The sequence below is a fragment of the Pimephales promelas genome, chromosome 24, assembly GCF_988280905.1.
Source record: "Pimephales promelas chromosome 24, fPimPro1.hap1.1, whole genome shotgun sequence".
Taxonomy (NCBI): domain Eukaryota; kingdom Metazoa; phylum Chordata; class Actinopteri; order Cypriniformes; family Leuciscidae; genus Pimephales; species Pimephales promelas.
This window is the reverse complement of record NC_142792.1, coordinates 29,183,093-29,207,374: the sequence shown is the minus strand read 5'-3', so window position 1 is coordinate 29,207,374 and position 24,282 is coordinate 29,183,093. Positions and strand designations below refer to the sequence as shown.

The window sequence follows — 24,282 nt, the reverse complement described above, 5'->3', positions numbered from 1 at the left end:
CTTCACTTATAAGATTGATAATATCAGGGACAAAATTATAACTATGCAACTGTCTACTACAGTATCGCATCAGGGGGTGCATTGTTGTCTCCCTGAGGAAAGATTTGTTTCATTTGTTGCTATAGGAGAGGAAGAATTTTGCAAACTCGTTAATTCATCTAAATCAACAACTTGTATGCTAGACCCTATACTGACTAAACTACTGAAAGAAATGCTTCCAGAGGTCATAGATCCTCTTCTTAATATCAATAATTCGTCTTTGTTGCTAGGATACGTACCAAAACCTTTAAGCTAGCTATGATAAAACCACTTGTTAAAAAAAACGCAAATGATCCTACAGAATTAGTCAAAATATCAGAACTGAGCTGCAGAAAAACATTTACGTGATGAATTTAATGGTTTGGGACAGAACAGATAACAGTCACATCATGCATAATGTGATAATCTCTAGAACTACGAACAGGCAATTCTGGCAAACACCATCCAAGTGTAGAAACAGATCAGAGTTATATTTCTAAAGTCTAAATCAAAGTCACATAAACAGTCTCAACAGTTATCACAAAAGATAAGGCACATTTCTGTACATTTTTGAAGCAAGAGTACAAAACTAAAACTAATTTTACAGTGCTATATCTATTTAACATACAGGTGTGGATTATATTGCAAATATGCAATTGTGAATTTGAGCATTTATATTCAGAATAGTTGAACTGTGATTAAACTCAGTTTTGCTCGAGTGAGCACTCCTCACATTTCCTTCAGAAGATATACAAGTCTAGTCTGATGTACTGAAATTAATTAATCATTTTGATATTTTCGTAGGTTTAGGTGTTATGTCTTAACATATTCATGGTATGCTGTATACTGTATAATTCAGGAGTTTTTAGAATTGTGGATAAGAGCTGTAAATATGAAACATCTAATTCGTTGAGCACAGAATAGTAAAATTAGGCTGAGAGAGGGATAAGAGAACTTAACAAGCCCTGCTGGTAAAATGAGCTAGATAAATCCCAATTGTTTTATATTTATATTTGAAATGCTATGTAAACGAGTATCATACACAGAGACTGAGAGATGTATAGTACGTTATTTCTGCAGAGATCTGGGTGTCGTCACTGTTTTTCATGAAAAATAAATCTGTTCTTGACATCCCTTAAGTTTCTTGAAAACAACCACACAGCAGCAGAATAATGGCACTGAGGATCCTCCAGTATATGTGAAAGCTGCTTCACTCCTGAGTCTCTGATATTATTCTCACTCAGCTCCAGCTCTCTCAGATGAGACGGGTTTGAGCTCAACCAATGAGTGTCTGAGAAACAGATGAACCCTTTCAGTCAGAACACAGTGAGAATCAGACACAGACATAAAGATGTACAGTTATTACATTTACGAGTCTTTATCAACTATTAGAGTATCCAAGCAAGTCTGTCTATGTGGTTTATTTCTTCCCATTTCCTATTAAACATATACATATTACACATGTTCAGTCCTGTTTATATTTATTATGCTTTATTACAACATTTACTCTGCACGTTTGAATGTGGACACTTGTGTAAAACAGTCAACAAGCGCATTTATTTTGTATGTGTGTTCAGTGGGATCACTCATGATCTTAAGAGTTTAGCACTCTTCATGCAGCATTTCTCAAGACATTTATATAATTTAATAGTAAAATATAATGTAAATTACACCCTAATGTAATACCTTTAGCTCATTTCAGTTATATTTTTATGTTTTACAGTAACAAAAGTACAAACACATGCAAAAATCACATGATTTTTACGATCTTGCTTTTTTTTTAACCAAATAAGCTTTGGTAGTGCACAATTTAAGTATGAGCTTTGGTAGTGCACAATTTAAGTATGATTTGACTATTGTAGGGTTAATTATTGGTCATCTACACCTTATAGAACATGTCAACAAGTGTCAGCATGCATGGATTTACAATGCCAGAATTAGAAACGTACCCCAGTTTCTCCAGTTTATACAGAGGATCTTCTAGTTGATCTGAAAGCTGCTTTATTCCTGATGCTGTAATGACATTCCCACTCAGGTCCAGCTCTCTCAGATGAGACGGGTTTGATCTCAGAGCTGAACTCAGATCAGCACAACCTCGGTTACTGACATAACAAGATCTCATCCTGTGAGTGTGGCGAAAACACATTAAATACTGATGTCTAGAAAAAATGTATGGGAAAAAACTACTAAAACTAAAGATGATGGTACTTTCAGTCTTTACTGAAACACATATATGAAATAAAGCCAATGACACTCACCTCAGTTTCTCCAGTTTACACTGAGGATGCTTCAGTAGATCTGAAAGCTGCTTCACTCCTGAATCTGTGATGTTGTTCTCACTCAGGTCCAGCTCTCTCAGATGAGACGGGTTTGATCTTAGAGCTGAACTCAGATCAGCACAACCTCCGTCACTGATACCACAAGATCTCAACCTGTGAAACAAGGTCCAACACACAGGGAAATCCAGGAGACAAGCAGAAGATCAAAGCCAACACACAGGGATCAAAGTGAAAAAAATTCTTCTGACTGAAATTTTTTTCAGGCCAAGTCATATTCCTATAACTTTATTTAAATAGTCGAGACCAATAGCGTTTTAAGGGGAAATGTTTAAAACCGATCTAATATTGCCAGTTTGCGTAATTTAAAAGCTATTTTAACCCTCTGAGACCGACGGCATCGTCGACGACGCCACACGTCACCTCCGATAAATGTTTACATAACTCGATGACAGATTTGTTGATTTTCTTACCGTTTTTTCCAGCAGAAAGCTAACGAGCTAGCCATCACGGGGGTGTCTTTCTAGCCTTTACAGAAGGTTTTCTATCCAGCCTGGAACTTGTGCTTCCTTTCAGAGGTTTTCAGCAATAAATCCAAATGCTTTATGTCTAACTCTGATACTCTTGAACTCCATAATTCATAAATATTCCGTCATTTTTGCCGCTAGCTCGATGCTAGAGGCCATTCTGGATATCACGTGATGTTTTCACGTGATGGTTTTTGACCAATTACAGGCTGATCCGTCGTAAACATTGGTGTGCGTCATTACGCATGAACCAAGCGCTGATATAGTGGAGAGAGATAGAGACGCACGGAGACGCGCGATTCACAGAGAAACACAGAGAAATGGACGTAAATAAAGCGCTGGTCTATTTTGGTGCATTGCAGGATGAAGGATTTTCAGGAGAACAGAGCTTTTTGACAGATGAGGAACTAGATTACCAGGATAGACCGAGCTGAAGTGCCATTTATTTATTTACTGTAAAAAAGTATTATAGCCTAGTAGAATAAAAGTAGTATAAAAGTATAAAAAGAAGATAATAAATAAAAGAACAAATAAAATAGAAATGCAAAACCTGTGATGTGGCCCTCTGTGTGATTGCTGATAGGAACTGTTTTGAGGCTTGGCACCAGTGAATTTCATGAGGCCCCAAACGCCTGGACTTCTTTTGGAAAAATGTCAATAGTTTTTGTTCTGTACAAGTTATAATGTTTATTCCTGTGCTCCAGGACTCCAAAGACATAAAAAAAACTATTTTCCAAAGGAAATTTGCTTAGCTTTTATTTATTTGTGTGTGATTAACAAATATTTGAGTGATTCAATTTCCGATTTATTTTTTCATTTGTCTTTATGGTCCCATAACTTATTTTACATTCAGGTGAAATCAATGCAACACAAATATGCTGAAAGTTCAATTTGTCCTGAAAAAAAAAATAGCTGTGTCAATTGCCTGTGCACCAAAGGGTTGATGTTTTACAAGCTTTTTTAGTAAATAACACCAGACGGAAAATTAATTGTAAAAATACCCTTAGGTCTCAGAGGGTTAATCTATGAAAAACAATTACTTATCTTGACAAATAATCAACCATATACATAACTTTTCAGTGCATGTTTTTATTTATCTTATAAGACCAAACAATGCTAAACTATATTAACATATAATTTGTGCCATGGCAAATTGTTTTGGCTGAGGGCAAAGTGAAGTTTTATAACTTTATTATGTAGGCTATTTAACTTTAACTTTGTAGCCTATTAGAGAGCTGACTTATGTTTAACTGAATTGTTTGCTTTATTTCTCATTGTATAGCTTATTATAGCCTACCTATTAGGCTACTTATACTTTTGAACGGGATATTAGCATTAAAACTGACATTTAACAAAAAAGAGACATGGTTGTGTAATTTTATATATTCTAAAATATATAAAATATTATATTACTATGCATTCTCTTCACTGTATGTGTACGCATAATAGAATAAAACGATACAACCCTGTCTGTTTGTTAAATGTCAGTTTTAATGATAAATAATGTTTCATATTTTTCAAATGAAAACAAAAAGAAGCAGGTTTGTGTTTTAGCTACATTTCGTGTTGTTATAAATATATGATAATCAATGTGCGTTGCCTGAACCACATTTGTGTGGCCATTTATACATTTATGATAATAATTATGTTCATTTATAAATGAAAAGAGGCAGAGTGGTGTTGATGAAAAACGGCAGAGTTGATAACCGGAGTAGCCGCGTGCTGAGTGACGCGATCAAGAACGCGCTGTTAGCAGCGTCCTCGGGAGTTTGTTCTCCCGAGTCGAACTTGGCAAGTCCGAACTACCAAGGACGCAAGTCCGAAGTTTGCGTACCTGGTATCGAGAAACGATCAATATTGACCCGCGTTCTGTTTTCTATCATGGGACCGCAGCAAACGATCTGTAGCCTCGCCTGACAAGATTGAGTGAACAGGGAGCAGTTTTTCCGTGAGCGGGAATTGAAAAACCGGAGTGGACCATGAGCGAAGTGACTACAGAATGCTTAGAGTGGAGAGAGGAACATGCTTTCACTCCACTCCAGGCTTTATCACATCCCCCCTCAGCAGGGTGAATACGCATCATCTCTCCTTAATTTAAGACCTATTCCAACTAAAATTAAGACATTGATCACACTGTTTGCGAAATGAAAGCCTATTTACGGCCTTAAAATTATGAAAAGTTAATTTAAGACATAAGGACAGACGGGAACCCTGCAATTGACGGATATCCGTCATAGACTCGCTGCAATTAACGGAAATCCGTGGTAGCGACGGAGAACTTTAATCCCTGGATCCAGGATAACGCTCAGTATTGCAGTGACATTAAACAAGACTTTGCAATTAATGACTGAGTGAACAGGGTTTAAATAGGCAACCATAAATGAGGTGGCAGTGATCAGAACATGAGTCCAGGCAGGGGGTTATGGGAAGTGTAGTTCATGATGGGAAAGCACTACAGGAGACAGTGCCCTCTGGTGGTTATCATGGGCACTTCCAATCTTTACTAAAACCAATATATCAGATAAAGCCAATACCACTCACCCCAGTTTCTCCAGTTTACCCTGACGATCTGCCAGTAGAGCTGAAATCTGCTTCACTCCTGAATCTGTGATGCTGTTCTCACTCAGGTCCAGCGCTCTCAGAGACAGGGTTGACCTCAGAGCTTTAGTCAGGTAAGCCCAAGCTCCATCCCAGACACAACAAGATCTCAACCTGTGTGTGTGAAGAAAACGCATTAAATACTTAACGTCTAGAAAAGTACAGGGAAAACGTTAAAACTTTACAATAAGGTTTTATTAGTTAACATGAACTAATACTGAACTGCAGTTATACAGGATTTATTAATCTTTGTTAATGTTAATTTCAACATTTACTAATACATTATTAAAATCAAAAGTTGTATTTGTTAACATTAGCTAATGCACTGTGAACTAACATGAACAGCTGTATTTTTATTAACTAACGTTCACAAAGATGAACAAATTGTTACGGTGTGAAGATGGATGACGAACAGTGATTTATTGATGACCGAGAGCTCTCTAGAGACAGGGGGATAGTCCACATGGCATGAACGAAAACGAGCTCGGACCAAGAGCTGGGGTGAGGCGAGGGCATAATGATGACGACGAGCAGGTGTGTGTGACTGAAGATGACGTGCAGGTGGAAACGGTTGGTCACATTTAGTCCCAATCCTGGTCCTGGAGCCCAAACACTGCACACCGTCTGCTCCTCTAATCTGACACACTCATGTGAGGCCTTGGAGTCTTTACTGATGAGCTGATCAGGTCTGTTTGATTCATGTGCTGAGGAACTCTGGGATTGGGATTGGGAAACACTCTCAGAACTGCTCGCTTCTGCTGACTAACAGGTTAACTCACACACTTTAATGATTTATATTGTGCTTTTCTCAAACCCAGAGAGCTAAACAGTATTTATAGCTCACAAGTCAAGTTCGGCTGTGTGTCTATGAGGAAAGATTAACTCGAAATGTATATCTAAATGAATACAGTACAGTTCTCTCGCTATTACTCATATGCCAGTGATTAACCCTTTGTGTGCTGATATTGGCATGTGTGTCACGGGTTACTGACCCCGAGCTCTAAATAAAAATAAATTTTGATTCAATCTAGACCCGACAGGCTCTTAATTACTCAACTCACCCCAGTTTCTCCAGTTTACACTGAGGATGTTTCAGTAGATCTGAAATCTGCATCACTCCTGAGTGTTGAAAGGTGTTCTCACTCAGGTCCAGCTCTCTCAGAGATGGGTTTGATCTCAGAGCTGAACTCAGAACAGCACAACCTCCGTCACTGATATGATAAGATCTCAACCTGTGTGTGTGAAGAAAGGGGGGAAATAAAAATAACCTACTTGTTGAGCATAACTAACAGGTTCACTTGGTCTTCATTCAAACAAATATATCAAATAAACTCACCCCAGTTTCTCCAGTTTACACTGAGGATCCACCAGTAGATCTGAAACAATCTTCACTCCCAACTCATTGATGTTGTTCCCACTCAGGTCCAGCTCTCTCAGAGACGGGTTTAATCTCAGAGCTGAACTCAGAACAGCACAACCTCTGTCACTGATACCACAAGACCTCAACCTGTGTTCAATGAATAAAGTGATAAGACGATGACAAACTCACTCAAAGTGTGTGTGTGATTAGACTGCCAAATGTACACAATATAGTTTCTATGTTCAAATTGGTGACACCGGTATTAGTGCTAGCTCGAGCTGTGAATTACTATTTTTTATTACATTTTTTTTTTAAATTAAACTGTAAAAAATAATGCAAATACAATGTTTAATTTAAATACTTACAGGACTTATTCAACCAAAAATAAAGGAAACATGAGCAGTGAGGTGTCTCTACTTCTCTACCAAATCAGCAGTTAAATCATAAACAGCTGTTAAATAAGACAAACAATGAATAAATAAACTATAACTTGTGTTTATTATTGATTTGTGTCTGACTTTGTTTTTACCTGCAAACTATAAACCGCCTGGTGGCAGCCAATCGCAGAGAGGTGCGGGTAGAGACGTCTGTCATGTACGTTTAAAAACACCTGACCATTGTTCTGCATTTACTGCATAAATGATATCGTTCACATAATCATATTTTATTTAGCTTTCATATGCTATAATTGTGACTAAACTGGCTGAGTTAACAAAAATGTGTCAAGCATTCTGCGTTAGTTTTCATGTTATATCATCTTGAAGTAAACATTTACATGTTCTTCAGTATCAGTCTGTGTTTGTTTCCTTTTCGTTTTAAAAGAGCACTGAGCCTTTAATTCTCCTTTGTAAAAGCTTTGAGGCTAAACTAGTCCTCACATTAGATGAGCTCACAAAAAACTACTAAATGTTGTATAACTGCCTGAATTAATCATGAATTACAGTAGAAATTAATAAAGCATTTATTCACACACTGAGTAACTATTACTACGTCTAAATAAGATGTACATTTAAATCGTTTTTTAATGATTTACTTACACTTTCTAAATGATCTTATGAACCACCAACAACTCCTATGTAACTGGATTGTAAATTATGTAATAGTTAATTTAGAAATGATAAATTGATCATTAAAAAAGTATGAAAATACAATTAAACACATTATAGATATGCTTATGTATTTATAAACTGCATAATGTCTAGTTAATTTCTAATTTACAAAGCATTCATATTTACTAATGTTAAACGAATGATTTTTATAAAATGGTTAGTTCGAATCCTTGATTCTGATTGGTCAAGAGCTGTGCTTTATTCACGGTCTATTGATCGCTGCGGGTGTCGTGTTTATTTGAGCTTCATGCATTTTACACATTGGGGCGTTGTTGCTGTTCACGCTCAGGGACTATTTTTTCTAGCGGAAGGAAGGCTTTTAGTGATTTTACTTCATGAAAGTTGCACTAATACATATTTTTTTTACTTTAATATTTGTATTGTGTGGCAACCGTTTTATAAAAGCAATAAGGTACTCGAGGTTGTGCTGTATCGTGAATAAGTTAACTACTCCGCTCGCGTCGAGCCGAACAACGCCCTTCAGCCGTCACTGATCCCCGATCAGCACAGCCTCTCGAACCTTATGGCTTACTTAGCATGCCGTTATTATAAAGTGTTACCCAAAATTATTTTGATAACTGTTTGCCATGAGGCTCTCTAGATCAGGGTTCCCAAACTTTTCCATTCCAGGACCCACCTAGATAAGAATAATCTATCTCAAGACCCACCAAAATCATTTTAAAGCATCAATGTGGGGTGGGAGGCGTTAGATCTCTTTAGACACAGTGTTTTCCTTGTCATAGTATGAAAGACATACAAGTTTAATTGCAATACAAACTTATGGTACTACATTATCAAAAAAATGTAGAATTAAAATAGCAGCCTAATGGCTGTTAAAATAAAGTTAAGAATACAGAGTTCAACTAATTTACCCAGACACGGCAGAACAAATGAAAAGAAAGAAATTAAAGATTAAATAACCTTAATCTTAACCAAAGGTTTGATAGAACAACAAATAATTAATTTTCTAAATTATTTTATTTGACGGTAGGCCCATGACCTAAAATTTCAATACTAATATTTATGCTGCAAGTGTTGTTAAACTCATCATGTTGTTCAGCGCAGAAAACACTTTCATCCTCGTGTGTGTAGATGTGAAATATGATTGCCTCATACACAAAGATTAAAAGATTGCCTACAAGCTTCTCCTCCTGTCCATACGGTAATCTCTCTACTGTGCGACAGAGAGTCCCATGGTTATGACACAATCGTTAGCATACTTTTACAAAAAAAACTGCTTCTACGGGCCATAACGTAAGATACAAAGTAATGGAGCCTTTTATACATTGTCGTGCTTCTTTAGAAATAAATAATGGACAAATGGAGTCTTTAAACGCCTAAGATGTAAAGTTATTCGCTGTCAGTGATGCCAAAATGAATGGGAGTCAATGGAATGCTCTGCTACAACGGTGGCGCCCAAGCGAAGCTTCAGTTTCCGGCTGGTGGATTACCCCCTTGGGGAAAACAGGCCCACCAAGTTTCATTCTGATCGGCCGCTATTAAGCTGGTGCTCAAACTTTACTGGCCAATGGCAGTTTTACACGAAGATACACGAATATCCTTGTAAATCATTTTGGCAACTTGGACAAAGACACTGCAAGCCAATTTTTTTTAAGACAATCGGACTAAGGGTTGCATAATTATAGCGTTTTGGTTTTTTTTCGTATTACAGCGCCACCAAGTGGTGAATCAACGCTTTTTCTTTTTGCATGACCGCAGAATGAGCTGTTACATGAGTATAACAAGTTTGACGAATATATCTTTTTTTAAAATTGATATTTTTTTATTGCAAATGAACCAAACTGTGAATATATCTCATTGTGTTCAAGAGTTCCAGCCATTTTAGTGAAAGTAGCCCAGCTTAATTCAAAAGTTTTAACGTCCCGTCGCGAGCGTGAATCACAGATTCTTTTAACAACTTTTTTCCATGAAGGTCTCTAGATGGTGCATGTCGAGTTGAGTGAATCAGACAAATGGCCTATGAGGAGTTACAAAAAGTATATTTTTCAGAAAATCCAAGATGGCGTATCGGAAATTAAATCAGATAAATTAAATTTTCACATCTCCTGACCACTAGGTGGCACTGTGCTAAAAATGGTCAGGTAGCCTAAGTTTATGGTTGTCATAACACACACCAAGTTTGGTCACAATACACTTAAGAGTTTCTGAGATAAACCTTCACGTTTATTTTGGCGTGCTCCTCATCAAATTCTTTTGCGAGTTATCTGAAAACGGTTTGACAAATTAACTTTAATTTCATTATATCTGCGTGCCAAATTTCATAACTTTGCTGCAAGCGGTTCTATGGGCGGCCATAGACTCCCAGAGCAGAAGAAGAAGAATTGGAAGAATAATAAGAGTGCCAACGCATACAATATCTACGCATCTTCAGATCATGGCACAAAATTAAAACATTTTATTTTGTTGTTTCAACATTTTATTATTGAACCCTTAAAAATACATTGAACAGTGATAGAGTGTTATTATTAGGGTTGTCAGTTTAACGCGTTATTAACGGCGTTAATGCAAACCCATTTTAACGGCGTTACATTTTTTAGCGCGAGATTAATTTTTTTTTTTTGGCCTAGCAAACTTTGTAGTTTTTTTTCACATGCTTTTGCAGCAGGACGCGGCGCTGCGCTATGAGACCCATTAATTTCAATGGCTTGAAAATTAGGCGAGGACGTTTTGTTGCTTGGTCGACCAAAGCGCAAGCAGATCTAGCTAGACCGGAAACAAAACAACAGGCACGAGCACGACTCCGCACACACTTGTTAGGCTTGCGAGCCGGCCAAGTAGTAGGTTAAAGGGTTAGTTCACCCCTGTAAACTCTATCAGTAATGACTCTCCCTCATGTTGTTCAAACCCGTAAGACCTTCGTTCTTCTTCGGAACACAAATGGAGATATTTTTGATTAAATCTGAGAGCTGGATCACTCCTCCATTGGCTAAGGGATCGAGACTGGCCGGTCCAAAGTTATGAAAGACATCGTTAAATTAGTCAGAGTGACTACAGTGGCTCAACCTTAACTTTATCAAGCAACAAGAATACTTTCTGTGCGCAAAAAACAAACAAAAATAATGACTTTTTTTCAACTATTCATTTCCTTCTCCGTTGGCCGTGATATTTCACGAAGGCTCACTATTGGCCGACGCTGGTAATGTGTGTGATGCGTGTGACGTACAACAGAAGCTTTGCGTAGTTTCACTACGTGAAATATCACGGCCGTACAGGGAAGGAAACTAATAGTTGAATAAAGTCGTTATTTTTGTTTGTTTTTTGTTTTGGACAAAAAGAAATCAAGAGACATTTAGAATAGATAAAATTGTGCGATTAATCGCAAGTTAACTATGACATTAATGCGATTAAATATTTTAATCGTTTGACAGCACTGGTTATTATATTATACAATATGCACAATACCACTCACCCCAGTTTCTCCAGTTTACACTGAGGATGTTCCAGTAGATCTGAAAGCTGCATCACTCCTGATTCTGTAAGGGTGTTCTCACTCAGGTCCAGCTCTCTAAGAGATGGGTTTGATCTCAGAGCTGAACTCAGATCAGCACAACCTCCATCACTGATACCACAAGATCTCAACCTGTGAGTGCGAGAAATAAAAAATATATTAAAGTCAGAATACAATGAGAATCAGTTAATTATTAAAAACAATTATTGAAAGGTATTATAGAGACATAAGTTCCCTAAATATGAAATGGTCAATTTCAGACCTATGGATTATGAAGATATTAAAACAGCTGTTTCAAACATTAGTCATAATTTATTGTTACTGGTATCATTTTTTTAAATGTTATACGTGTGTGTGTGTGTGTGTGTGTGTGTGTGTGTGTGTATATATATATATATATATATATATATATACACACACACACACATATCACTTCATGGACTGCAGCAGATTTGTGGAAAGTTTCATGACATTTCCCCCTTTAACCCTCTGATGGTCTTTCTTTAGGAGTCACGTCCTGGGCCTTCCCGGTCAGAAGTTACCGGAGGCCTAAAAATGAAACTTCTTCCATCCCAGTAAAACCAATACAATTTATTTTTGTTCTATAATATTTATTCTTTTTAATTTAGAATTTGGAGACAATTTGATTGAATTTATTAATATTTATGCTCTATTTTTTCAATGGAAATATATATATATATATATATATATATATATATATATATATATTCTTTTTTTCAAAAAATTATTAATGCAGTATTTTCGTTTAATATGGAGTCTAGGCCTTCAGAAAAAAAATATTTTTTTTGAAGAAAATTAGCACCATCTGGTTACAGTATAGAGAAAAAGCATAGAGTCATGGTGTAACCACTAGATGAAATGTACAGATGGCATGTGAATTCCCCAGCTGTTTATGAACACTTTTTTTTTTTTTTGGTGGATTTGAATATATAATTGAAACCTCAAAAAAATTGAAATATCGAAAACTTTTTTTTTTTTTTAATTGTTAAAAAAAAAATTGTGAATTTTTGTGTTTGTCAATTTCCCATTCATTTCCTATGGGAGTCATTTTTGACCAAAGACCAAAATCGTGACTATTTTTTTTACGACCACTTAGCATGCTCGAATCATGACCTCAATTTTTTTTGTATTCACATACCAAATGCCAAAAAAGTCACCAAGTATCATAACCTTCCGATGAAGCTGTGATTTTTAGAAATTCAAAACAGAAAATTATTCGGTCAGAAGTGACCGAGGACCATCAGAGGGTTAAACCAGTATATCATTCCATACTAGTATCATCCCTTATACGACAATTCACCATGACGTCACAACAATAATAGACGTTCTTCCGGGTGGCAAAAGCCGAAGCGTCCCTATGGCAACACTAGTAAATTGCATGGAGGGAGACACACCGCCGGCAGAAGCCTAATCTACATTTCAACAGTTGATTCAAGAACAGACGTGGTGGAAATTCAGACATAGTTAACATGATCATTAAAGCTTAGATTCTTTGATCTAGAGACGTGCACTCCCAACGCACTAGACCGCGGCGCGGGACTAGATCTGATGGCCGAGTGCGGGCGGTAATGCACTCTGTGTGTGCGGATTGCAGGAGAATAAAACGATTCGCGGGACTCCCGCAAACTAGAAATATCTATGAATAAAACAAATAAAAACTAATACATTTGTATTCATCTGTTGCAGAAAAGCAACAAGAACAACTAAAACAAAATAGAAATGACTTACATGGCAGAGTTTCTTTTTAGAACGTGACTGCAGCGATGGGCGATGTAGCCAATCACAGACATATGTGTTGATTTATTGAACGCATTGGCCAATCAGAAGCATTTACGATGAAGAAGCATTTACTCACCGCTCAAAAGAAAGTAACATAGAAAGTAATAGAAATAACTAAGTTAGTTGAGAACGTCAGTTATATAACGACCCACGTATTAAAACGGTTGGGTTTAAATCGGGCTCAGGCTCATAATTAGAAGACGACATGCACTTTTGACGACGTCCACTCGCTTTAACCTCCTCACCCACAGGTTCTGCTGGATAGATTTACTTTTTTCTGAAGGAAATCGATAAAAAAAACCTTAACCTACACCTTTTGCTGTATATCTGGTGGCGCAACCCCAAACACAACATATTTTCGCTGGATCTCCTCAGTTAGTCAATGGAAGCCGCTCGCGTTCTGCCACCCGGAAGTATCGCGGTGCCTATTGTTTACAAACATTCTGAAATGCCCTATACCAAGTATAACAGTACACCAAGCTTGGAGACCCACTCACAACTGTCCTACCACTTTTTACTCTTTTTCACAGCAAAATATATACAGCAAAAGTGTTCCTTGTGAAAAACTCATGACCAATAACAATACCACTCACTCCAGTTTCTCCAGTTTACACTGAGGATGTTTCAGTAGATCTGAAAGCTGATTCATTTCTGAATCTGTGATGTTGTTCTCACTCAGGTCCAGCTCTCTCAGAAGAGACGGGTTTGATCTCAGAGCTGATCTCAGAACAGCACAACCTCCATCACTGATACCACAAGACCTCGATCTGTGAGTGTGAAGAAAACACATGAAACACACATGCCTACAAAAGTATAAGACAAATCACTTGTAAACAAGAACTCAGATGAGCACAAGCTTTGAGACACTGATATATCCTGCATTCAAGCATAATGTAAAATGTATTCCCCGTCCACCCTCCAATAGGCATAGGTGTCCTTATCCTTATACAGGGCTGGAGATAGAGCTGTTTTGAGAGGGACGGTTGCATGTATTCGGTGTTTTGTGAATGGCTGGAATACATGCAACCAGTGCTTTTCTATTATCTCAATCAACTCATCCTTACACAACCTTCGACTGACAAGAGTTACGACAGCTCAACCACTAGGAGCTGACTTTTCAGATGGAAATCTGAAATTGAGTCTGAGTTTGAGGAACCCTGATTTAGACAGTTAAAGGATACTTATTATTTCTTATACCATGGTCTGGGTGAATACTCGATTCTGATTGGCTGCAGGGTGTCCGTTAAAAAGTGATAGAGGACACCTAGTAAAGTAGTTCTGGTGAAACTGCCTGTTTACCATTCGAAATGAATAAATAAATGCGCCGCCTACAACGGCTGTGAGTAACCATAGCAACAGGCAGTCACATGCTCTATCATCTAACGTTAGATATTATAGCCTAATACAACAATGAGCGACTTCGTGCTATTTCTTTTAACATTTATGGAGAATATGGCAACTTTGACGACTGGTATGCTGCTGAAGAAAGAAAAAATGTAAATAAAACGGAGGAAATTACACCGCTGCTGCTCTGCTCCATTGAACTCTATTGGTAACGACGTAACTTGCGACCATAGTTGGATAACGATGCTTTCGGGAAACGCACCCCTGAATGAGACCCTGCGGGAGTTTTACGCAGCTGTCCAGACAACCAAGGCAGGAGAAGGCTGAACGTTACAGCGTTTCAAGCCTAAGGAGCCTGAGGCAAATGACCCTCTCTTTGATCTGATTAATTTATTGCCCTCTATAACGTTAAGCGCAAATCGCTGGAGCTCAGAGCTAATTGTTTTTTTATTGTTGTTTGATTAATTGTTTTATGTGTAATAAAAAAAAAAAAACTATTCCTTCCTTTGTGTTTCATGAAAAAAAAAATGCATTTGTGAACCTGAAGGTATACGAGCTAAGCGGACTATAGGCCAAATATCTCCGGTTGCTAAATAAACAGTCAGGCAAGGCAAGTTATTATTTGTAAAAACTAGATTTAGCCTAATTAAAATATAAACTAATGTTTTAAAAAAAAATTATTTGGCAAGTGACCATGGTATAAGCGGGTTAACCCTTACATAGCGCATATGCATGTACTTACTCATGTTCTGCAGGTGTTTTGAGCACTGGTCGAGGCTTCAGTTCTTCTGATGGATGTGATATAATGTCTTCTGGGTTCAGCAGCACAGTCATCAGAGCTGAGATGTCATCAGGAGAGAGTCCGAGTCCAGATTTCAGCTGTGTCTTCATCTCCTGGATTAGACAACGCTCATCCAGCTCTTTCAAACAGTCCAACAGGAGACTGCCGTCCACCGCCGTTTCTGAAGAGGACTTCATCATCATAGTTTTGATGAGTTGAATTATTTCTATACTGGATGAAGAGTTGCTGCTTCTCTGTGTCAGGAGCTCTTTCAAAGCAATCTGAGTGGACTCCAGTCTGAAACCCAGTAAGAAGCAGAAGAAAAGGTCCATCTGTTTCTGTAAAGCGACGTTCATCACGTTCTGGAGTGAACCGTAGTCTGTGAAGCTCTTCTCTCCAAGCTCAAGTTCCAGACTGGAGAGATCTCTGAGCCGGAGTGGGTTTCCTCCATTAATGACATCAGTCGCATACACAGCTGCCAGAAACTCCTGTGTTCGGTGATTCACGAAACAGAAGGACTTTCTTTTTTCATCGATCACTTTAATGATTGATAAGCTTGCTTTCAGACGTTCAGCACCGAGTTCATAATCCTCAGCACTGAAGAGAGAGTTGGCCTTCACCAGCAGGTCAAAGGCTGTTTTCCCCAGAGTGATGATGGTCTCTCTCCTCTCTGGATCCAGTTCAGTCTGAGCTAACAGGAGTCTGCTGTACATCTGAGTGAGAGTCTCTGAACCCGTCTCGTCTGTTCTGAACACTTCCTCTGGCATCGCTGCGATGATTCTGCAGTAATCTGGTGAATAACACATGCTGTTGATGCGTGGGGATTTCTGGATGTGACTGATGACTTTATTGGCCATACTCTGGTCACTAATGCTCTTTCTGAAATACTCCTCCTTCTGTCCATCATTAAAGCCCTGGATCTCTGTCACACGATCAATAAACCGCGCAGGAATCTGATTGGCTGCTGCCGGTCTGCTGGTGATCCAGATCCGAGCGTTTGGAAGCAGATTTCCCTGGATGAGGTTTGTCAGTAGATCAGAGACTGAGGCTTTCGTGATTGGATCTTTAATCTTCTTTGTGGTTTGGAAATCTAGAGGAAGTTTAAACTCGTTCAGTCCATCAAAGATCAGCATGACCCTAGACTCAGGATTCAGATGTGCGGTGTTTTCACAGCATCGCTGCAGAAGCTCCATGAAGCTGACCTCCTTCCCCGTCTCTCTGATGATGTTCAGCTTCTGGAAAGGGATTGGAAATATATATTCGAGGTCATGGTTTAATTTCTCTTCAGCCCAGTCCAGGACGAACTTCTGCACAGCCACGGTTTTGCCAATGCCAGCTTCACCCTTCATCAAAACGGTCCTGATTTTCTGGCTTTGGAAAATGCTTATGATTTCTTTATTGTTATTGATGTGAGAATCTGGCTCCTCTGTGATGTGCCGCTCGATGAAGACATCATTTAGTAGTTGTCTTCGACCGGGTGATATCTCTTCATTCAGATCCCGAAACTCCTCCATCAGTCTCAGTTTGAACGTCTCTGACACTACAGACACACAAACACATTTCAGCTACTTTCACTTCACATGCTTTCATTTATCACATTAACATCAATGACATTATCTAGTCTATATTAAGAACTTTTTTCCAGCCCAAGTGAACTAGACGTCACTTCTGTGCTACTAGAGTTTGGATAAAAGGCTGAACATATGTAAAATGCATGATCCATGTTTAAAACTGTATTACTTTCTTCTGTGAAAAATGAAGATATTTTGAGGAAGAACACTGAAAAGTGGTTTGATATTGTTTGGTTCCCAGTGCTCTTCAAAATGTCGTCTTTTGTGTTCTACAGAAGAAAGTAAGTCATAGAGGTTTGGCATGGTCAATGATGACAGAATGGTAATTATGGGGTGTGCTTTATTTTTAAGCTCTACTGACAGTATTTGTGGCATAATGTGAAGCAACAAGACTTAAGCTGCGTTCACACTACAAGCGACACGATACCATTCATTATCAATGGTGAGCGGGCAACTTCTGGCGACCGGTGGGGCGTGTCCAGCGACGCGACAAAGTTGAGAAATGTTTCACTTTACGCAAATGAAGAGCGATTTTCGCGAGCGACAACCAATAGGAGTTATGCATTTTATGTACTGATTCCATTTATATTTAGACTTTTCCTTACAAAATATATTTGTTTGTAGTGGCAAGAAAACGCATTTGTTTTAACATAGAGTAACTTCCGTGAATGTCACTCACAAACGTTACTAGGCAACCAGTAGTGGGAACGCCCTCTAGCGCAGCCACTGGCGACCTGCAGCGACAAAGTCGCGTGTAGTGTGTGAACGGGGGGTAAGGCTAGGGGTGGGAATCTTTGGTCACCTCACGATCCAATCAGATCCCGATTCTGGGAGTCACGATCCGATTCCAGAACGATTCTTTATATACCCCCCCCCCCCTTATTAATTCATTAGTTTATATAATTAAGTAGGCCTACTTTTTAAAATAATTACACATTTTCTACAAAATAATTAAAACAGTTGTATGTTAAGAATTTTACACAGCACAGCCGCGTGCGCGAGCAGTCTACACAAACGAAGCGCGCGTGAGGACGTGAAATTGAAAGCAGTCTTCTGTTAGTGAGGTTCATATTTTAAATATACAAGTCCACTGCATTCCAAACCACATAAATGATGACTTCGTAGAGCATTCGTAAGGAAAATAATATACCGACGGGCGAGACGGCACACTTTAAGTGTAACATCAAACAAAGTGCGCGTCTCTCACAGCGCGTGCAATGAAGCCTGTGTGAATGTCCTCGTGATTCACTACAATCTTTCCGAACTTTATGAAAGATTATTTTCCGGAGGGTTCGAGTGGTGTGTGTAGGCCTATGTGAGGAATTGGAAGCAAGCAGGATACGGGTGTTTCTAAAGCAAACCCAGCGTTATCGCACATCTGGTTAAAAACTGAACTCAGAATCGTTGGAGAGAGAAACGTGATGCATCGATGGATCGATTTTTTCTCCCACCCCTACTTAAAACATCATAGGCTATGTGTCAACAAAGAGCCATAGACCTAGTCTGTGCAAAGTGATATCCAATCTACCAACTTATATAATGCAATCTACCAAAGTAGGAGTGAACTAAGCAAGTTTATTCCTCTAGCATGGTAGTCTCACCCCAAAGATGAATTTATGAAAGAGAGGCACATACACTGAGGAGATTGATGAGCTCCTGGAGAACTACAACTCTCAGAGGCAGTGATAGGGATCGAGCGACCTTCTCCTTTAGGGTCAGTCTCTGCAACACACACACACACACACACACACACACACACACACACACACACATACACCTGTTATTGTTGTTCACAGACCAACACAATTCAACAAAGTGTTAAAACCAAAGATGTACAGGAATGATACCTGACTCACCAGTAATCACACTGCCCTTTTTCTAGAGGAAACATTTGACAAATAAGAAGTTACCGATGACTCATTCTCATAAAGTCTGTATTTTTCATAAAAATGGTTAAATTTTTCTTCTTCAGCTGATAAATTATCATCATACCTTCGTGACAACTGCAGTGACGTCACTGTATACGGTGTAGTCGAGTTTCCCCAGCGCTGCACATCTGATGTCATATACAGTGTTTTCTATCAGACCAGTCAGAGTAACTGTGTTTTCATGCTTCGGCACAGGTTTAGACGAGCAGTATGGATCCAGCCTCCGTTTATACCATATTCTGAGCTCTACTGTTTCAGGACATGATGGAGGAACCTTCAGGACCACACTACTATCTTTGACCTCTTCAGTGATTGGACAGGCTGGTTTGGATGGAGGAATGAAGCAAACAGCTTCATCACTATCACTTTCATACAGCAGAATGCAGGATCCTGGATTATTCTTCATTTCCTTTGAGGACACCATGAACCTGGCTAGTTTACGCTCTTTTGAAGCGATCAAGTTCTTAAATATCATCAAGTTGCTCCTCAGTGTCTTTTGGATCTCAGGAGTGAGCCAAGACTTCTGCTCTGGACCAGGACTGTTCTCATTTTTTCCTTTTGTTAAAGGACTCAGATAAGCCTTTTGTTGAAGAAGCAGAACATCTGACCAGTCCAGTGATGTGAACGTGTAGCAGACCACATTTCCAACTAAAAGATTCAACGAAATCAGATCTATGTTGTCTTCTACCTGTGCACCGGCAGTCTTCAGCTGTCTGAGCATTAGATTAACGACATCAGACTCTCTTTCTCTCTCTTTCAGCCATTCTGCAAGGTCACTTTCACTAAATGGAGATCCATCATGTTCTTGTAGAAGATCATTCAGGTCAGTTTCCTTCTTCACATCTCCACGGATGTTCGGCAGCAGAGAGCCGAGTTTCTTCATGAGTCTCAGTTTATAGATCAAGCAGTTTTGCTTCATTTGCAGGATTTTATCACGAAATGCAGTAAAGGTCAAGGCAGGCAAATCTTCCAGAAGGTCACTGCATTTCATCTCAGTTGTATTCAAACTCTCAATCACTGATTCAGTCGCCATGATTAGATCCATGCTGATGTCCTTCTGAAGTTTGGAAGCTTTTGAGAGAAGTTTGTCGAGAGGAAAAAGCCAAACTCTCAGAGGAACCGCCAGCTCTTTCTTTCCTCCCAGCAGGTTTGGAAGATCAGCGAAAACCTTCAACGCATCTTCAAAAGAGGTCGGGTTAGACGGTAACTGGAAGTCACCATAAAACGTGCATTTGAAGTTTCGGACTGCTTTCTTCTGAGCGTCATTCATCTTCAGATTGCTGTTTAGGTCTACTAAGATTAATTTGAGCTTCTCAAAGGCCACTTTAGCTTCTCCTTCTACTGTCTTCATTTCCTCATCTGAAGAAACTTCTCTATCAAACACAAAGCAGGCGTCTGCTCCATACAGCACTGCTGTCACCACGTGTGTCGCCGCGTCATTATCAAACACCTCGTGATGAACTATATTTTCAGGTGCCACATGGTTCATGCTCAGCTCTTCAATCCTGCTGGATGAATGATAATGGAGCGTCAGTCTCTGCTGTTTGAAGGACTTCTTGGTGTCCTTGAGATATTCGGCTGCTCCTGTGACATTGACGAGTCCACCTAAAACACTCAGTTTCAGAGAGTCGTCAATGTCCAGTAAGGCTGATTTGTCCTGAATGGAGTCTGAAGCCGTGACTTTGAAATTCGTGTTAATTTGGGGACGGACTCGTAGACTCTGCTGTAGCTTTTCTTGATCCCACAGTGTAATTCCTGCAAAAGTGTTGAATACACTCGAGTCAATATTTATGTATATAAAAACAATATTGATTAAATGATCCCACTGTTAGGCTATGTGCATCTGTTGTGTAAAAAAAACCTTTCTGAAGTGTGCTTATATGACTGTATATGACTTATCAGGGTCACCTTCACTTCACATCAGAGGACCTCTTTTACATTTATAAGCAGTAAATGTTCTTGTACCTGGTATCAGAGCATCTCTCCTGCAGTCATACAGCATCCCCAGCTGGAAGGGTCTCCCTAGAGCCGCCGTCTCAATCACATTCACTCCCACTGTAGCCATACTAAACACACACACACACCAGTACTGATCCTGAACACCCGTCACTGAATAAACCAGGCTGTTGCAACATTAGGCATAGAATTAAAAAATTATTTCTACATTTCAGTTGCTGAATATGAATATAGGTGGAAAATAAGATGCAGAATTTCATTTCTAGTTTGAACTTAAGGATACAGAATCACAACAAGCAGGAACTGTTTGATCAGCTGCTTCTATACACTGTAAAAATGACTGTGATTTTAATGGTAAAAGACTGTAAAAATACTACAGTCACTTTTTTTATTATACATGCAGATGTAGGGTAACAACAGGGCTAAAGGCGCCTCTGATTCACTAGATGCACAAAACTTTACTTAACATTCACTTCTCAAGATCACACGGATATTAGGCAGATCTGTGACGCGATCGAGAGCAGCAGCGCAAAGCTTATCCTGTAATATTTGATGTTTTTTAAAAGTTGTAGATTTAAGTAGCAAATTAGAATCTATAAAATTAATGTTTATATTTTGAGACAAAGGTCTTATGGTTTTCAGTTTTATTCGAGGTAAAGCAACAGTTTTTCAATAACAGAAGAATTTGTAAGAGTATGGTATTGTAAAAAAAAGCACAATAATAAACACGGTTATAAATATCTGACAGACTTTTCCAGTTGAGGACATGAGATGGTTAGATTCAGACTGGAAATATTATATATTAAGTCAGGTTTATTTACGAGGCGAGCAGGACGAGGCCGGTGCCGTGAGCGAGCGTGATCGCTGGATTTATGATGTGTTCTGTTATACAGTATGTCACAGCAGGAGGAGATCCTGTCTTTAATTAAAATCTGTATTTGTTTATTTTATTATTAAAGTCTTCAAAAGTTTTGCCAGTTCCCGCCTCCTCTTTCCCATAACATTTAATTAACCTCAATGCAAAATCTTATTTAAAAAAATTTATATTAATCATATCATACAATTAAAAGATATAATGTATTGTTACTAGTGTAAATCTGTATTAAAATTACAATGGGATCTCCTTCAATGGTTTCAGAATCTTTACTTTTTAAATGACAGTATATAGTGTGTTTCTGCAACTATGGGCACTTTTAACCTAAAAATGACTTATTTTTATTTTTTAATTATGACATTTTATCGAACACAAACAAGTCTAGTTTCTATGGAAACAGAAATGATATTTTCTGCTCTAGTATTTATTGTGAGCTTAATAATTGATTATTTTGAACTACATTTAAAAAACAAATGTATTTTACTGTTGAATTCATTAAGATGCTAAGAGTAAGAACTAATGTGGTAGGCCTTGCTAGCTGGCAATTAGCTAAAATATTACCAAAAATGTCATTTCCGTTTTAACATGTCTTTACCGCAGCAAATTTAGGTGTTGGGGTAAAGACCTTGTGTTGCGGTAGAGACAAATTCAAGGTTTACCATATTTTAAAATACAAATATTCAGTATTTTATTAGTACAGAAGTATATATTAGTATATTAATATATATATGCCATTTTTTGTCGTGGCAGTTCAACATTGTGTCCTTACCGACACAAGATGTCAATGCTCTATTTTCATTTTTTTCCTTCACATTTTCATTTGCAAAAAAATATTTTACCCTTAAAGGATTAGTTCACTTTTCAAAAAACTTTTGCTGATAATTTACTCACCCCCATGTCATCCAAGATGTCCACGTCTTTCTTTCCTCAGTCGAAAAGAAATTAAGCTTTTTAGTACAAACTGCAAACTTGTTCAAAGGGCTTTAAACAATTCCAGATGATAAAAATAGCGTCTTATCAAGCGAAACAATCGCTCATTTTTTTTAAAAAATAACAAAGTTTAAGTTTTATAAGATCAAACGCTCGCCTTGCTCTGGGGTGCGTTTCCCGAAAGCATCGTTAGTCAACTATGGTCGCAAGTTCCGCCATTACCAATAGAGTTCAATGGAAATTGCGACCAACTTGCGACCATAGTTGACTAACGATGCTTTCGGGAAACGCAACCCTGTTTGGTGGCTCGCGTTCGTGACTCTCCTGTTCAAACTCGTTCAACAAAATGAACAAATCTTTTTCCGAATCAATTCGATGACTCGGAAAAAGATTTGTTCATTTTGATGAACGAGTTCAAACAGGAGTGCGTTACAGAACAGAGAAAGGCGAGCATTTGAGCTTATAAAACTTAAACTTTGTTATTTATTTATAAAACGAACGATCGTTTAGCTTGATAAGACCCTTATTCATCGTCTGGAATCGTTTAAAGCCCTTTGAACAAGTTTGCCGTTTGTACTTAAAGTTTCTTTTGGAACTTGAACCGTTTGGTCCCCATTGAAGTCCATTATATGGAGAAAATCCTGGAATGTTTTCATCAAAAACCTTAATTTCTTTTCGACTGAAGAAAGAAAGACATGGACATCTTGGATGACATGGGGGTGAGTAAATTATCAGCAAAAGTTTTTTCAAAAGTGAACTACTCCTTTAAGCGATTAACACATTGAAATTGCAACATTTGTCGTAAGAAGGTAAATATGTTATCTTTTGTGAGTATGGAAACAATTGAAATCTAAGGTTAATGTAATTTTTTTCCATGGCATAAAAAAAAACATGAAATTCCCTATTTTATATATTATTTTTTTATATCAGTATTTACAAAACTACATCAAATTTGAAAAAGCTATTTAAATATATCACATTTTTTTAAATAGATATTACTGAGGAAAAATGTATAGAACGCTATTGTAGGGACAATTTTTAAGGAGATGACTCGAAAAACATAAAAAATAAACATGTTCCAGATTAAAATCTTGACGACTACATTCTATTTTGTGTCAATTTTTATATGTATTACAGAGGTTGTGATGGTTAAAATCAAATTCATAGAAGTTGAGTTTTTTAAATCGGGATAGTCAAGTAAGTTACCCGTAGTTGCAGCAACATAAGAAAATATAATGTGATTGTTTTGAACAAAAAATGAACTTGCACATCATTAAAACACATACATTTATACGAAAATGCCACATCTCTTGCTCCATCATGTCTAACGTTACATTTGGGAATAGTAAAAAGCACATTTGTCTTAGGGTGTGTCTTTAGTCCCGTTTGTTGCACTTTACATCATTCCCAGTGAGTAATTCTCTCAGAAACTAGATCTTTAATAAAGTCTGTTCGCTCACCCGTCGAGCTCTTCAGATCTCCTCCCTCATCTGCTGGTGAAGAACTAACTTACATACTTTACCTCGTGTTTGACGTCTATTTCTTTTTTTAAAGATCGTTTTATGATTTATCAGGGAAATAAGTTCACTTAAATCAAAAGATGAACAAATCGTGAGTAAAGCCACATCTCTAAACACTTATTATAACGTACCTGAACTGTTTCCGTGGCTGTTCTCTGCTCGGAATGTTTTGCTTTATAAAGTGTGTCTTTAACACGTGACCGCAGAAACAGCAGTGAAGT

At 38.1% G+C, this 24,282-nt stretch overlaps 1 protein-coding gene across 6 annotated transcripts; it reads right to left on the bottom strand.

The window, feature by feature from the left end:
• Nucleotides 1-374: 374 nt before the first annotated feature.
• On the bottom strand, nt 375-24,282 carry LOC120481472 (uncharacterized). 6 transcript variants are annotated; one of them, XM_089126832.1, is made up of 14 exons: nt 24,193-24,282; nt 20,747-20,847; nt 18,846-20,536; nt 18,701-18,731; nt 18,489-18,575; nt 15,244-16,822; nt 13,751-13,924; nt 11,319-11,489; nt 6,756-6,926; nt 6,481-6,651; nt 5,363-5,533; nt 2,277-2,450; nt 1,968-2,141; nt 375-1,327 (listed from the first exon to the last, which is right to left on the bottom strand). In XM_089126832.1, the coding sequence occupies exons 2-14, from the start codon at nt 20,844-20,846 to the stop codon at nt 1,255-1,257; spliced, it is 4,767 nt and encodes a 1,588-aa protein (XP_088982958.1). In that variant the 5' UTR covers nt 20,847; nt 24,193-24,282; the 3' UTR covers nt 375-1,254. The 6 variants fall into 6 exon arrangements, with proteins under 6 accessions (XP_088982958.1, XP_088982961.1, XP_088982960.1 ...); XM_089126835.1 differs by having other exon boundaries at nt 375-1,309; XM_089126834.1 differs by having other exon boundaries at nt 18,710-18,731.